This window comes from Sciurus vulgaris (genome assembly GCF_902686455.1).
Source record: "Sciurus vulgaris genome assembly, chromosome: 12".
NCBI lineage: Eukaryota > Metazoa > Chordata > Mammalia > Rodentia > Sciuridae > Sciurus > Sciurus vulgaris.
The window spans coordinates 110,193,469-110,210,832 of record NC_136473.1 but is presented as its reverse complement, the minus strand read 5'-3'; the positions used below and the strand labels follow the sequence as shown (position 1 = coordinate 110,210,832).

At 42.2% G+C, this 17,364-nt stretch overlaps 1 protein-coding gene across 1 annotated transcript in view; it reads right to left on the bottom strand.

Moving 5' to 3' along the window:
- Nucleotides 1–17,364, bottom strand: part of F5 (coagulation factor V) — a 65,597-nt gene that overhangs the window by 29,283 nt on the left and 18,950 nt on the right. The window contains 10 exon segments of the mRNA XM_079107115.1: nt 635–785; nt 1,852–2,063; nt 2,460–2,559; nt 4,134–4,311; nt 6,047–6,063; nt 6,065–6,195; nt 6,198–6,212; nt 7,387–7,608; nt 10,474–10,617; nt 11,767–11,979. Of these exon segments, the coding sequence (XP_078963241.1) occupies nt 635–785; nt 1,852–2,063; nt 2,460–2,559; nt 4,134–4,311; nt 6,047–6,063; nt 6,065–6,195; nt 6,198–6,212; nt 7,387–7,608; nt 10,474–10,617; nt 11,767–11,979 (1,383 nt within the window).

The following is a 17,364-nucleotide window of genomic DNA, read 5'->3' as shown; positions in this document are numbered from 1 at the left end:
CAGATACCACTGAGCAGGGCCTTAACACCTTCCCTGCCCCCTTCCTCACTGCCCAGAGCAAGTGCAGACTCACACACACATACCCACGCACACACATGCATGCATGTACACACATGCACACACATACATGCATACACATTTATGGGCACACACACATCCACACACACATACACTCATTGAGAATAGGAGCCCAAAAAGACCAAAAAGTGCCTGGTGTGACTAGTCTTTGACTTCTTGCTTAAAATATAACAAAAATGGACTGCAGTGACATCATCCCAGGTTTTCTTTTATAAACACACACACATACTGACACACGTGTGTGTGTATTTATATAAATATATATTTTTTTAGTTGTAGATGGACACAATACCTTTATTTTATTTATTTATTTTTATGTGGTGCTGAGGATTGAACCCAATGCCTTACACATGCTAGGCAAGCACTCTATCACTGAGCTACAACTCCAGCCCCATCACCCCAGGGTTTTGTCACCAAGTCCTTGAATTGGAAGTGAGGGTAAGAGAACTGCTTTTCAGTACTTACTGAAAAGCACCCCTATCTCTGCCTCTAGTCACAGACTGACTTCGACCACAGGCGTGAGAGCCTGATGGACAGAACCAGTGCCCCAACTTACTGCTCATGATGTTGGATTGATAGAACTTGGGGTCGTCACGTTTCACCTCATCAGGATTTTCACAAAATTTGTTGATGTTGTCCTCAATGTACCAGCTCTTGTTCTCATCGAACACCGCAAACACAGCCTGCTGCTCAATGTCTGCTGCCTTCTGGAGGGTTAAAGGGCTGTGTTCAGAGACAAACATTCTGCTGCTTATCTGTAACACCAAATTCTTCAGACACCAGAGGGCGCTGTCCTTGGGGGCTGCTCAGTTCAAGGCACAAGAGCCTGTTGTGTACCAAGCATTTGCCCAAGCTAAAGCTAGCATGCAAGAGCAAACAGCAGATTTGAAAATTCAGAGGCTAAAATATCCCAGAGAAAAAATTCCACTTCACCATGGCTGCTGCAAGTCTACTTACCTCTTAACTGAACACCTTTCACAGGCGTGATTGACTCATGTATTCCAAAGAGTTGTGGAGGCCGAACAGGTTTCAGTAGGGAAGCCTCATGCCTCTCCTACCTGCTTCCCATCTGCTCAACATATCAGGATCTTCTAAGTATCTATTTCTGATTTTTCTCAGGTGCCTATTTATTCTGTATGCCTTGGGATGGTACCTCTTTCATTGTTACAAGCCCAAATGGGAATTTTAGGTTAACACTTTGAGATATTAATCTTCAGTGAAGATAAGCTTGGAAAACCAACTCTGATCACATTTTTCTGTGTGATTAAGTCTCACCAGGGAAAGACCATGTCTGGTTCACCTTCACTAGAAATGGTCTCTCCAAGTGCATCTGCTTTCAGGGAGTCTTTCCTGTTGCTCAGTTGTGGGTGTCTAGAAATAAAAAAGGTGGGTACAAAGCTTTCTACTTTACTGGGTGATATATCACTGAGCTCCCAAGCCTCTCTGTAAAAATTTTAGGAGGGGTATTGCCCATTTGATAAAGGGAAGAAATTAGGAGAAGCTAAGTGACTTTCTTACCAACAGACATGGAATTTGAAATTAAGAAAATATGATATCACACTATAAAGTTGCCTTGTGTAAAGAGAGTTCACATGAAACAGAAAAGAAAAAAATAATGAAATTGGTAAATGTCATCACAGTCAAGCTAAAGAAGATTACCTGGAATTTACTGTTCTCTAGAAGGAAACCTCATAATTTAGCAAGAACATTTAGCTTGTTTCATCCATAAGAAACTCCCAGAATTTCTGAGGCGTTATCTCACAGACAGAATACCTGTATGCCTCTCTTGTCCAGGGATCTGCTCTTACATATTAGAAGTAGCCCTATCAGCCCAGAGGCAATGTCCCTTGTGATGTCCACGTCACTGTAGTAAGGTCTCGTTAAGCACTGGGCGTCATTTTCTGTGGGTTCATCAAACTCTAGGATGTTCCACTTGTAAGTATAGGTTTCCCCTGGTTGAACTGCTCTGATCATGGTGTGACTGCCTGAAAGAAAATGTACTCAGTTTTGTTTGCATTTAGAGAATTATTTCATTATAATGAATAAAAATTAAATATTTTGACTCTCATCAGAACCAATTAATATCAGGAATGGAATATAATTTTTACTGTTTATGAAACACTTCTTGAATTCTGACTAGCATGTAGCCAGCCAGTATTGCTCCACTAGGGGCCGCCATGACACTAATAATGGTTACCATATTGTGTTACTACTAGGACAAACTGCCTGAAGTGAGAAAGGTTTTGTTGTGATTTGTAGGATATTCCTGTGTGTAAACAGTTAACTGCACTAGTTATACCACAGGGCAAGAAGGGAAACAGAAAAACATGGAAGCCTCTCAGAGGCCACTAGTTCTTTCAGTAGAAGTGAAAGATTCCAACCTGAGGTGTGTGAAGAGTTGACTTCATCTTCGTAAGGAGAGAAGGTCACTCCATGAGGGTAAATGCTGTAGACTCGACTGGCCATATTTTTGAACACAATCTACAAGGTTAGATTTATTACTTCAGTGTTTAAGATCACTCGAGAACTAATAAAGGACATTATCTTTGCATATTTACTCTGTGTATGTGTGTGCATGTGCACATGCACTCTCATAAGAGGTCCCAAATTCCTTCTTCTTTGGTATTGGGATTCTCTACACATTTGGTGAAGGTCTCATCCTAGTACTATTTGTAAACAACTTTCTTATAATATTTTCTAATTTTGTTTGAAAAATTGTCCAGGTGCACACTTGTACACACACACACACAAACACACACGCGCGCGCGCGCGCACACACACCCACACGGAGAAATTAGTTCTGTTTATCTGAGCAACAACCTCTCCAGAAACGTGGCAGGAGGCTTTGAGACGTTCACATTCATATTAAAGTGGACAGCCTGGGAGAGACTGCGTTTTTCCTCCTAGTGTATCACCCTCTGCAAGCTGGTCTCCACTTGGTTCCTGTTCTCCTTTTAGTTTGGACCACAGCTCATTTTCAGCCTGGTCCTTCTCATCTCTAGGCCATGGTCCCTCTCCTGCCAGATGTCCTAGGACCACTGTCATTAAAGCCATCTTCCTGCAGGGTACAAATAACCAGGCCTTGAATTCCCTATGAGGCATGTTTATACCTACTAGAGCACCTAGCAGGAACCAGACATGAGGGAGGGAGAAGCACCGGGAGTGCTTTTGTCTTTTGCTGTTTGGGAATGAACAGCATAGGCTTCGGTCTTCTAACCTTCCAGTGAGAATCTTAGTCTTATCTTCTGCTTGGCTGATTACCAAAGCCTTTAAATCACCCTTAAACTGTGGATTACTGCATCCTAGGATCTTGCCAAAGATTAAAACCTTCTATTTCCTGTTACCCAGTTCTTGCATCTCAGCAATATGATGTAATATTTAAAGAGAATTGTCTGATGAAAACTCCAAGTTCTTAATTTATATCTAAATTTACCTTTATCAGAGACCAACCTTTAGGAACTACATACCTAGATCACATTAAAGATTTGGCTTTACTCCATTGTGTTTACTGTGACAAAAAAAACGAGATGCATTATTTTAAAGACGCTGATGGCATTTTACATCTACAACAGTTGTAGGAATTCTGTGTATGATGTTGTCTACCACCTTGCCCCCGCACTTGCAGGATCTATGGGAGAAATTCCTTAGGTCTTAGTGTCAGAAGACTGTGGTTCTTTTATGACTGCATGAGTCTTGCTCTGGCACATTTCCTTTTCTCGTTGACTGTCATAGAGTTTAGCACCAAATTTGCAAGTGGTCTCTTAGGATCATATGGTATGGATTTTGTTTTACTTATTTATGACTTTGTTTTCTTTGGTCTCATATTATACTCCACCCCGACTACATTCACTCTGTTTTTTTCATTAATAATTTGAAGATAAATCCCAGGCCTTTTGTATTATTGAGCAGATTATAAATAAATGCAGATATTAACTTTGGCAATCATTTTTTCTTAAAGACTATCACAATTTTTTTAAAAAAAATTAATAAACAAGCAAGCATGCCATGATCTCTTTTGTCATTTCATTTCTTTCATGGTTCTTTATGTTACTTACTTTGAGTGTGTCTCTGACCTGGGCTCTGATAATAGGGCCCAAAATTCCTTCTTCTTTGATATTGGAATTCTCTACGCGTTTGGTGAAGGTCTCATCTTGGTACTGTTTGTAAACAACTTTCTTATAATATTTTCCAATTTGGTTTGAGAAATTGTCCAAGTGCAGAGACCTGTATTTTCTTTAAAGTGAAATGAAATAATAATAAAGAAAAATTAAACCACTTCCTCAATAGAGACCCCAGCAGGATGGGGAAACCCTTGTGCTTAGAAGTTCTGCTTTGGGGTTAGCTAGAATGCTAGTTCTCTAAAAATTTCTGTAGTTTGCAAGGTCCTAATGCCTTCTATCTAGTTGGAAAACTAGAGACTTCTTGGTTGTCTCTTCCACCAATGGTAGAGTTGCAGGTACCAGGTTAGACCTTTCTGTCCTTCTCATGCAGTAGACCTTTAGGTGTCCCTGGAAAAAGGGCCACATTACAGGAAAGGATAGGACACACTAGGACATTTTCAGTCTTCCCTGTTACTCCGTCTATGATTCCCTTATTGACTTTCAGGTGCTTCTCAGTTGCCCAGAGCACTTTTCTACCCAGGAAGTCTCACCATCTTTATTAGTCATAGCCCTGAGCTATTGGGCTCTCCTTCTTGATATCCACCCTTCTCAGGTGTAGACCAAAAAATGACCTCCTTCACTTATCTTCTGTAGCCACCAGGATAAGTGATTTAGGGCCAATAACAGGAAGTACTTTCCCCTGACGCTCTTTATTACCTTAGTTTGCAAAAGTAGATGCATTTATTTTGAGCAGTGAAAAACACCAGATTCCTGTCTCCCTTCTGTCACTAATTATATAATCCTGGCCAAGTTTCATCTTTGTTCTTTTTCTTGGTTTTTTGAATAGAAAATACATTCACATGATTTCTATTACAGTGAAAACTCATATGCTCCCCAAATTTTTCTGAATTATATTAAGTTCATGTGTGTAATTCCAGAATTTTAATGCAAAATATGACTTGCAAATATAAATATTCTTATCTCCCTGCTTCTTTAACATAAGGTGCTGTTTATCCTCTCTGTACTACTCTTGACTCTAACTTAACAACATATCTTCTGGGACTTTCATATTAGCATATAGAGAACATTGGCATCCTTTTCTGTGTATTTGATTTTTGGCAGCTGCACAGTGTTCCATTGTAATGGGTTATATTATAATTTATCAAACATCATTCCTGTTGCTAGACATTTGGGGTTATTATTAAATCTTTTCCTATTGCCTGACAGTACAGCACTGAATGCCCTGTATGTCCATCATCTTACCTGTGAGCAGGGAGACTATGTAGCTAAATTCCCAGAGTGGGATTGCTGGCTTGGAGGGCATATATGCATTTATTATTTTGATTCATTTTGGCCAGGTTCCTGAATGGCCTTACCAATGTATCTGCTACCAGTAATATATGACCATACTTATTTTCCACAGCCTGACATATGAACAGCCCTAATAGGCAAAAAACAATATTCCAGTGAAGCTTAATTTGCATTTCTCTTATTATGAGTGAATTCAGTCCTTTTCAACTATTCAGGAGCTATTCACATTTCCAGATTTCTTAATATCTTGACACAGTCCCTCTTCTATAGAAGGTTAAGAGGCAGTCTCTTAACTCGTAGAACTGCGGTGAGCTCTTGGGAAGGATGGAGCGTGGCATGTGGCAGACGGTAGCAGCTGCAGTGGACTGCTTGTTAGTTGGGCTGAACTCCCTGGGTTAGGTTTTGGGGTCACGCATGTTGACTTTGACAAGGAGGCCTGAATGGAAACAAACACACATGACCCTGGGAAATGTCTGCTTGTGACACTTCACCCCACACATAGGACCCTGCCAAAGGGTCTCAAACCTTTGCAGGGTGAAATGGACCCAGGGACTCACTTATCCATGTTTGCTGGAAATGACAGGTGCGTAGTCCCAGATGACTTCCTCTGCAGCGATGAAGTATTCCCACCTCTTAATGTGCCGCCTCTGGTCTCTGGTTAGTTTCTTAGGATTCCTATTTTTTTTTGGGCAGTTTTTAATGTCATGTAAGCCTGCATCCCAGCTGGCATTAAGACATAAGACAGGGAAGGACTTGAGATACAAAATTGTTGATCAAAACACGTTTTTAAAATCAGTTTGGGGAAGATTTAAACAGTGACAGTGAGCGTTTTGGCTTGGAACTCCTCCTGTGGCCTCCAGAAGTAAGAGTGCCAGGCTGTGGAGGGGAGGAGGTGAGAGTGACAACTGGTACTAGAGGAAGCACCTGGGAGCAGTCCCTGTGTTTCTTCTGGAGCAGGAAGATTTCTCGAAATTTGTAGATTCTGGGGTGTAGCTCTGTGGTAAATCTCAGCATGTGGGAGGCCCTATGTCCTAGCCCCAGCACCCCAAAACAACAGCAAACCCTATAATTTAGATCTTGTTAAATTCTTATTTTTCCTGTTATTTGACTTTGAAAAATGAAGATAACAACAGTACGTAGTTAATGAAATTGTCATTGAAGATTAAATTGCAATACGGGATGGTGCTTATCCTTGATTAAAGTTAGTTTCTATTTTTGTTTTATTATTATTAGGAACTGTATCTTCCATGGATATTGTTGCAATTTTTTGTTACTTTGAACATAATTTTAGTTGCTTGGTGTGAAAAGAAAACATGCCATGAAGTAGTTCTTCCTGGCATGTGTTGCCGACACACGGTTACTCTGGTAACAAAATCAGATGGCCATAGAGATGGCATTTACTCAGGTTTTAGTCTCTGTACACATGATCCCTACTCTTAACACCCTCTAGCGAGCGCCCATGTCAGGCGTGTGCCCATCTTGTCGTGAAGGGCAGTTCTGTGTTAAAGCTCTGGCACTCTTGGTGCTTTGGTGCTTCTCTAATTTGTGGGTGTCTGTCTCGTTCTAGCCTCCAGGTCTGTTCCTTTGGCTACACATGACAACCCCCAAGAAAGAATTCCTCTCTGTAGCATTTATTTCCTTCCTCTTTTCCTCCTTTTGAGGAAGCAGAGCTCTCTTCAGCTTTTGCATCATTTAAAACAATCTTTGCCAATTCCTTCACTTCCTTCATCCCCAAGCCCTGGTTCCATGTCTAGAAGCAGAGTATCTAAATTCTGTGAGGTCCCAGGGCATGTATGTTGGGTGCGGGGAGGTGGTTTGAAAGGCGAGGAGAAGGAGGAACGGGAGCCAGGGCAGCAGTGCTGCATCCATAAGCGAGCCTGCCGGAAGAGCGCCTTGCCTTGGAAGTGTTTGGGGATGAGAGAAGATACGATCCACCTCCCCTCTGGACCCATGGTCATGTTTGCAGTAGCAGACGTTGCACTGGCGAGGGTGACGACGGAGACCTTGTGGTGATTCTGCTCCAGGACCTGGCCATTGAAATGGATGGAGAACAGCTCGGGCCCAGAACTCATTCCAATCAGATGCCAACTGACGTGATCGTGGGCACAGACCGGTATATCTGAGGGAGGAGGAGAGAGAGGGCAGTACAGGCACTCGGTTCACTGTTGTGGGATAAAAGTTCACTTCCAAATGCAGATCAAGCACCTGCTATGCGACAGGCATTCTGTGAAATTTGGGGCAGGAAGCAGATGCTCCAGTTGTGGTGCCTGTCTTGCAGAGTGACAGCAAAGTGACAGTCACAACCCACTCCAGTAAATGCAGCAAGTTACCGAGGTAAGAGTACAGCCCAGAACGGGGACGTTAGTTCAGAAACACAGGAGTGCTGAGGGATTAAGCCAGGAGGGAGCTGAGTAGGTGGGGATCACCCTGGTTTACCCAGGACTCTCAGTATAAGAACTGGTAGGATCCTGGGCAAAACAGGGTGGCTGGACACACCAGTCTGCTCTCAGTTGGACAGAGTCACCAGAACCTCCAGTGAGGCTGTGTCCAAGCTTTCTCCTCTTCTCTAGACAGATGGCAAAGCCCTGCTTATAGGGAGGACTTCGTGTCGCTCCCTCATCCACATTTGATTGTATTACTGTGGGTTACGGGCTCTCCTTAAAATGCCGTGGATTATGCCTCATTATGCTGGGCTGGTGGGAGCTTTTCATGGATGGACTAATGAGAACTGAGGATACAAGCTTAGTTTTTCCTCCTTCATCACTCCCACAGTAACGGGGAAAATGTGTTATTTTGCTCAATGGAATATTTTAATCCTGGCTTCTGTCTCTGGCTTGGGCTTTAAATTTCAGATCCATAATCACCAGACACTAGATCATGGAACTGAGAATCAGTTCCTACCCATTTAGGGGCTTGTACTGCTTGGGAGGGGCCACTGTGACAATGCGGGGAACCTGGCAGCACTGGCAACAAGCTGAAGGTAGGGAGGCTTTTCAGAGGCTTACGTCCCTAAGGAGTGCTCCTGTGGAAGTCTGCAGCTGTACTGGTCGTGTAAGTCAGGGAGTTTTACAGGCATCGACCCTTCTGTTAGAGGCATTTCCCTTCCCTCTCCCTTTTACCCCCATTTACTCTTTTCTAAAGAATAATTATTATCTCTGTTCTCATCAAGTTTTTTTTTTTTTTTTTTTTTTGGGTGGGGGCAGGTACTGGGGAATGAACTCAGGGGCACTCAACCACTGAGCCACATCCCCAGTCCTTTTTTGTATTTTATTTAGAGACAGGGTATCATTGAGTTGCTTAGCACCTCGCCATTGCTGAGGCTGGCTTCAAACTCACCATCCTCCTGCCTCAGCCTCCCCAGCCACTGGGATTACAGGTGTGTACCATAGCACCCGGCAAGTTGGTTTTTTCGTGGATTTTTTTTCTGTTGGCTTCTGTATGCATTGCTTACTCTTGGGACACAGATAGAGGTTGATCCATTTTTAGAAGTAAGCACCTAGAGGCTACACTAGGATGGGAAAGAGAATGAGGTGTGGACTTAAACTTCCCACGGTTAACTAAGCCTCAGGTTTATAAACTCCTGATTTTGGAGCTCAGAATCAATACCCAGAGTTATAGGGTGTGTTTTTAATAATCCAGGTGGAAAACAGAGTCAAAGGAAATAGAACTCAATTTAAAAGCAATACCTAGAACTCACTCTTGATAATTTTAGTAACTGAAGCCACAAGTGCTATTCAGATGAAAATGACCTCTCAGAAGTTAGCGTTCAGTAATATGGGAATGTTTTTATTTTTTTCCTAGACTGGTTACCATGTACGTGGAGTATTAGTTCTCAATCAGTTCTACCAGAAGGAAGGAGCAGAGGTGGTCTGGGTGGGGCTGTTACCAAGATAAGAGTACGGCCCAGAACGGGGACATTAGTTCAGAAACACAGGAATGCTGAGGGATTAGGCCGAAGAGGGAGCTGAGTAGGTGGTGACCATCCTGGTTTAACCAGGACTCTCAGTATAAGAACTGGTAGGTGTGTTAATGTGTCCCTAATGGTTCATGTGCTGGTTCTAGACTGGTCCTCAGTGTGGTGGTGTGGAAGTGGTGGGACCTTTAAGAGGTGGGGCCTATGGAAGGACCCTGCTTTCTTCTCACTAGAGTGAGTTGTCACAAAGGAAGTTTACTCATGAACTTGGCCTCTCCTGTATGTGGCCATTTCTCTTTCTGCTTCTCTGTCATGTTGTGACACAGACAAAGTGTCCCTCACAAGAAGCTGAACTGATGGGGCTGCTCAATCTTGGCTGTTAAGCTTCTAAAACTGTGAGCTAAATTAAACCTCTTTTATTTATAAAGTACTCAACTTCAGGTATTTTGTTATAGCAACAGAAAATGGATTAATACAGTGGAAGTTAAGGTTTTTTTTTTTTTTTCTACCTAACAGTGGTTCTGATTTTACTTGCTCATTACAGTCTATAGGTAGATGGAAATTTACAAAAAAACATTCTTCTTGCCATTGAATATTACTCATTCATCAACTTTTGAAATGAATAATGTATTTTTTATGTTAGGGATTTTTCCTGTCAGTTCATCTTCACCCAAAGTGTCTTCATTGCATTCTGTCTTTATTGCATTCTTTCTGTTGACCTGCTGACCATTTCTGCAAGGGAGTGACATGGAAGTAAGCGTGCTTATCATACAGCAGGGTCCACAGGCCTCACTGAGGGAGACTGAACTAACACCCTGGAGGTCTTTCTGTAGGACAGGCCAAGGTGAAGCCTGTTCAGAGCACTGCACTGGAGAAGGCTGTCCTTCTCCTAGCTAGCTTCTAATTTGGGTATTGTATTTTCCTGGTTAAAAACAAAAGGCGATAGAACCTTAAGAACTATTGCACTAGATTATGTTGCTTTCTGATTAGGCGTTGAAAAGCAGGGGGTGTGGCCACTTGTCTGGTGTAGCTAGCCCACAGAGGTTGGGTGGTGCGTGGCTTGTGGGTTACCTGGCATTGTCCTATTCACATAGCCGTTGACTGTGTACATCAGGGATGACGACTGGGCCCAGCTCTTGCCTTCATCAAACACAGCAAACAGCAGTATGTGCTGCTTGTCAAACATCTTCTGAGTTCCATCTCCAGTGAGGGTGCCTGGGAGAGAAAAGACGTGGTAGCATCCTGTATTGAATACTCATTAGTTTGCTAGGTAGCAAAGGTTTAGAGCAAGAAAATAATCATAGGATATAACTGAAGAGTTGTTATTTTTTTAAAATAGCATCTTTATCAAGGAATAATAGTTGCCAGTTATTAAATTCCTGGTGCCACATTATTTACTTTGGTACCCTGTGGGCTGGGGGGACAGTTTTATACATAAATTTCACCTGGAACAGAAAGAAAGCATTTGGTGACTGTCAAGGACTGCTCTGTAAAAGTGCCCACTTCCTGGAGTCTTATCAGTCCAATACGTACGTACTTCAGTTCAGGTAATAAAGCCTCACAGGCTAAGCTTAATGCAGCTATCTTGTTCGTATTTGAAATAGGTCACTAGAGAATTGGTTGTATCAGGATTATTTCATTTTCATATAAGGAAATATTGCTGCCAATGGTGAAATGAAAGAAGAGCTTTTCATAGGTTTAAAAAATTTCAGTGCCCATCTGGCATCTTCTGTGTACAGGCAATGAGAGAAATGTTTGCGTGATGAGTAACCGAGTGTGTGTAGGTCTGGTCTGTGTCTGTGGGCGGATGGTGAGGGTGTCACTTATTTCTCCTGGTACAGTTCGTTTTAAGGAAACAAGGCCTGAATTCCTAGAGTGAAGGGAAAACTCAAGCCTAGACAATGAAATTTCTTAAGAAGCCAGCTTGGGATGTTTGAAACTTGCTGCTCAGTGTTCAACTTAATAAGAAAGGAAGCCGCAGTTTCATGTATTTATCGACCAAATTACCAGCCCAAACCTCTGCTGTCTCTAATATGTCAAATACCTTAGCCTGCATTCTTTCTAAGAATTCTTCAGCAGAGTACATGCTGCTGTACCCTTTTAGAAAGGCTGGCCCTGAGGTCAGTGTTACAAGCATGATGTCAGAACACATTCAAAGAGGCATTTACTTGGGAGAAGCGTCCATGCCTGAGCTAAAGGAGGAATTAGAATAAGCAGAGTAGGATCCAGACCCTCAAATACTAGGTGTTTTCTACTGTCAAACAATGATCTGGTCTCTACCCCTGCTCCCTCTGCCTGATGCCAAACCGCATCCCACATGGAGCTCCTTACCACCAGAACACGTTTGCTGCTGTGGGTCTGTACCTTTCTTACAGATAAGGAGAGGTCCAACCAGCCCCGAGTTGAAGTCCTGAATCAGATTTTCATAGGAGTAGTAGATGTGCGTGAGGCAGGGAGGGTCGTCCTGTGTGGGCCCACTGTCCTCGCTGATGTGCCACTCATAGGTGTATTCTTGACCCGGAGCTACAGTGTTGTCCATCTGCTCCTCAGGGAATGTGTGGTCAGGGTAAGACGCACCTGGAGAAGCAAAGGCCATGAGGACATCTGAGCAGATCCTGAGACGACTTTTTCATCATTTTCAAATCTGAGAACCTGACTAGAACTCTCTGGAGGGTATATGCCTTTCTATAGCGAACCTTTTAATTTGGAAAGATTCACATATACCTACTTCTATGCCACTGAATAGCTGTTACCAGTGAATTAGTTAAGGTTTAGCAAGTTAATTTTCCAGGGTATACAAACAATTATTTAAATGTAATCACAGACTCAAATACCTCTGGTCAGTAAATCACCTCCAAATATGAAAACAAGTTACATTTTCTCTCTGGTGCTTGACAAGTCCTCTTATATTTAGCTGCTGTTAGCACGGGACTGGAGTACACTCGGGGCTCTTTCCACTGTTGTGTTTGGCTCTGAACGTACCTTCTTTAGCTTCTTTCCAGCTGCAGTCCCCCTCAGCCCTGGTTAATATCTTCATGCGTCTCTGTTATCTGGTTATCCCAACTTTCCCCCCGGAGCCTAGGTGGGCTCCCACAGCAGTGCAGTCATCCTGGTGCTCAGGAACTGTGTCTGTCCTTTGAAGTCAGACTTCTTGCTCCTGTTCTTTGTGCACCCAGTGACCCCTTAACACCCCCGTGTGGTGTGTGCTTTCCTTTCCCTTCTGACAGGACGTAGAGGATGTGGAAATTGGTCTTCCTTTTTGAAGAAGGGGAACTGAGATGCTCACAATGAAAAGAAAACCAGAGGGCTGGGTGGGGCTTTCAGCAAGGAAGGGAAGAAGTGCTGGGGATGGAGCAAGTGAGACGGGAAGGGCGAGGGCAGGAGGGCTGGGCAGTTTCCCCTGCGGGAGGCAGCCCTCTTTTCACTGGCTGAAAGTTTCGCTCCCAGCAGCGGTGCCGGAATTTCCCTTTGGGTCTCGGTGATCTTTGGAACGGTAGCTTGATAACTGCCTTGAGGTAGATGGGGAGACCATCAGCACGGCTCTGGGCAGGCAAGGATCAAGCCCGGAACTTCAGGATGGGGAAAGGCCCCTGGGAACTGTTCTTACTCAAGGGATTGTGCTTTTTGAAAACAGATGGCGCTTCATTTCTTCCTTCCCGCCTCTCCTTCCTCCACTTCCTTTCCCTCTTTCTTCCTTTCAGTGTCTCATCTTTTCCTACCACCCTTCCTTCCTTCTTTCCCTCTCTCCCTTCCATTCTTCGTCTTTATTGAGGTAAACTTGCGTGTACAGAGTCCACCAGTTTAAGTGTCGTATTTGCTGAGCTTTGACGAGGGTGTGCAGGCTCATAGCTACAGCCACAACCAAGTAGCGGCTCCTTCGCTCCAGAGTGCTTGTGCCATCGCAGCGGGCGCCCTCCCCTGCCCAGGCCAGGCAACCGCCCATTTCTTCCACCCATCTGCCTCTCTAGGATGTCATATAAATGGGTGACGTTATAGATGGCTTTGTGTTCAGTTACAGTCAGTTGATATGGTGTATAGTTTTCTTAATTTCTTTCTCTTTTCTTTTCTGGTTGGTATGAACTGTTTTACCTGAGCACGTGGATTAGTCTCTTTTTTCTTTCAAATATTTTAAAGTTATTAGCACATACGAATTGTGCAGATTTGGGGGTTCACTGTGACACTCCAGTGCATGCCTTTATCAAGCTTGGATCATGTTCCCCCCACTTCCCCTTTCCTCTTTCTTAAAGTCTTTCTGCTATTTTCAGATGTTTTTCTAGTTTCCACATATGTGAGAAGACATATGACGTTCATCTCTTTCTGACCTCTTTGTGTCTAATTTTAAGTGGATTTTCTGAATTCTGCACACAGTCCGATGTTTTATCCAGGCTTCCAATTAGCTATTCACTGTAGTGTTCTTCTGCTCCCTTGGAATGTAGTTAAACCGCTGCATCAAAAACCGCCATCCTGCAATATGTGCTCCATTTCTGTCTGGTCTGGGTTACTTTCCCTTTCTTCCTGCTTCCTTTTGGTTGAGTGCTTTTAGTGATTCTTTCAAGTCCCCACAATCAGCTCCTTGGTCTTGCTTTGTTGTTAGCAGGGTCCTTCAGTTTACAACTTTACCTTAACGGTCTCCCTTCAAATAATAATGTGACATTTTACGTACAAGACCCTGTGGTGCTTGGTCTGTTTCTTGCCATTGTTGAACATTTTACTTCTATGTACATGGTCCAATCCACAATAATTTATTATTTTTGCTTTAATATTTGGATAATCAATTATCTTCTTAAGAGGTTAAAAATAAAAGTTCTCTATATTTACTGGTTTCTAGAATTTTTCATTCCCTCTGAGTCTAAGTATCCCACTGAGACAGTTTTCCTACTGCTAAAGAAATTCTTTAACACTTTTTTCTGGTGTGCTAGTGAGAAATGATCTCTGCTTTTGTATGTCTAAGTCAGTCTTTACTTTGCCTCATTTTGAAAGGGTGTTTTTGCCTGGCATACAACGCTAAGTGGACAGATCTCCCTGTGTTCTTTTTTTCTGAGTACTTTTTACCATTTTCTCTTTGGCCCTGGCGTTTGGCAACATGGGTTCGATGCCCTTTGGTGTGGTTTTCTTCATGTTCCCCTCCAGGCTTGTCAAGACTCTTTAAATCTGCAGGTTTGTAGAACTTTTCACATTCGGAAAGTTTTCAGCTATTATTTCTTCAAATTCTTTTCCTGTCTCCATCACTTCTGGGATCTAATTAGGCATGTTAGACTACATGATATCCCACAGTTCAAAGATGCCCCATTCATTTTGTTCTCTTTTTTATCTCTGTTTCATCTCTTTTTATTTTTAAATTTTTTTGTTAGTTGTAGATGGACAGCATGCCTTTATCGTATTTGTTTATTTTTATGTGGTGCTGAGGACTGAACCCAGTGCTCCACATGAGCTAGGCAAGCACTCTGCCACTGAGCCCTAGCCCAGCCGTGAATAGTTCCTATTGCTATGTATTAATGTTCTGAAAATGTTCTCCCATAGTGTCTAATGTGCTGGTAACCTCGACTCCACAGCTATACAAGTTCTCGTTAAGTATCTTTCTATCTTCTGTCTCTCCTGGTCATGCTTGTCCTTTTCTCTATCTGAAACATGTGGAGAAGGCTCACAACAGCTATCTTAAATGTCTGCGTCGCAGCACTGACGATCCCTGTTTAACTGTGACTTCCCCCACCCCAGCCTCACAAAGTCTGTTCCCTGCACAACTCTGTGACAGTTTCAATGGCATCAGCATACGTCTGGGCCCTTTCAGTGGGTGTGGGACCAGCGCACACAGTGCCGTGATCAGCAACAGGCACACAGGCCCTGAGGTGACATGCACTGTATTCTACGTACATGAGAGTCCAGCATGGAAGTGACTCTCCATCACTAACTGCACGAATTCCTACCATGGGCAAGCCCACGTGCAGTCTAGCCCCACTTCTCTCTCTAGCCTCATCATGAGTGCCTTCCACTGTTCACTGTGTGCTGGTCACGCAGGCTCCCCGTCAATTCCCCAGATGTGCCAGGTCCTATACTGCTTCAGGGTCCTTGCAGATGCTAACTCCTCTGCTTCTAGTGCTCATCCTCTTTTTTCTTCCTTGGGATAAATGATGCTCATTTTTTAGATATCAACTTAAATGTCAGTTTACTCCTTCCCTTATCTCTGACTCTGCTACATAATTTTCTTTTATAGCATTCATCATAGTTTGTAACTAAATATTTGATATTATGTGATAATTTAATTTTTCCTTCAAGATTATGATTATTTTGAGGTATTTGTATTCTACACATTTTGATTGCCAGAAATGTAAACTCCTCAGGGAATAGGGATACTGCTGGGTTGTATTTGTCCTAGTATCTCTGGTGCCTTCCACAGTTCGCGGAGAAGCATGCATATTTACTGCACTCTGAAGATTCAAGATCCTGTGGGTTAGAGCCACATCACAGCTCATGGATGTGTTTTGCTAGAATTGCATGGTACTAAAGCAGTTTAAATGCCAACATTGAAAATTTGGAGATAAGACTCTGGGTTCCTTGTTTGTCTTCTAAAAACAGAACCTCCTCAAATTATTACATAAAATAGAAAGGAAGGAAACACTCCCAAATACATTTTATGAAGCTAGTATGACCCTGATACCAAAATGAGACAAAGACAGATTAAGGAAAAAAAACTACAGACCAATATTACTGATGAACATAGATGCAAAAATCCTTAATTAAATACTGGCAAATGCATTCAAAAACACATTAAATCAAGTGGGTTTTATCCGAGGAATGCAAATCAATAAATGTAATTCACCACATAAATAGAATTAAGGACAAGAATCATATGATCGTCTTCATAGATACAGAAAAGATCTTTGACAAAATCCAGCACCCATTCATGTCAAAAAACACTAGAGAAAGAAGGAATGCTAGAGGCAGAAGGAACTTAGTATTATAAAGTCTATATACAACAAACCCAAGGTCAGCATCATACTGAAAAGAAAATTTGAAAGCATTTCCTTTAAAATCAGGAACAAGACAAGATGCCCACTCTCACCACTCCTATTCATCATGATCCTTAAAACTCTAGCCAGAGTAATCAAGCAAGAATAGGAAATTAAAGGAATACAAAACGAAAATTAAGAAGTCAAATTATCTGTGGTTGCTGAAAACATGATTGTATACCTAGGAGACCCAAAAAACTTCACCAGAAGACTTCTAGAGCTGATAAACAAATTCAGCAAAGTAGCAGGCTATAAGATTAACATACACAAATCATAAATTGATAGCTTTCCTGTACTCCAATAATAAATCTGCTGAGAAAGAAATCAGGAAAACTATCCCTTTCACAATAACCTAAAAAAATACTTGGGTATTAATTATGACCAATGAGATGAAACACCTCTGTAATGAAGACTGTAGAACACTGAAGAAAGAAATTGAAGAAGATTGTAGAAGATGTAAAGAACCTCCATATTCTTGGATAGGAAGAATTAATATTGTTAAAATGCCATATTGCCAAAAGCAATTTACAGATTCAATACAATCCCCATCAAAACGCTAATAACATTCTTCACAGAACTTGGCAAATCAGTCCTAACATTCCTATGGAATATGAAAAGACCCAGAGTAGCCAACCAATGCTAAGAAAGAAGAGAAACGCCGGTGGCACCTTAATACCTGATCTCAAATTACACCAGCGGTATAGTAACAAAAACAACATGGTATGGACATCAAAAGAAACATGAAGACCAATGGAATAGAATAAAAGACACAGAGACAAACACACATACATAGAGACATCGATATTTGACAAAGGTGCCAAAAACATGTTGGAGGAAAGAGGGCCTTTTTAACATATGGTGCTGGGATAACTGGATTTACATATGTAGAAGAATGATACCAGGTCCCCTTCTTCTACCTTGTACAAAAGTCAACTCAAAGTGGATGAAACACTTA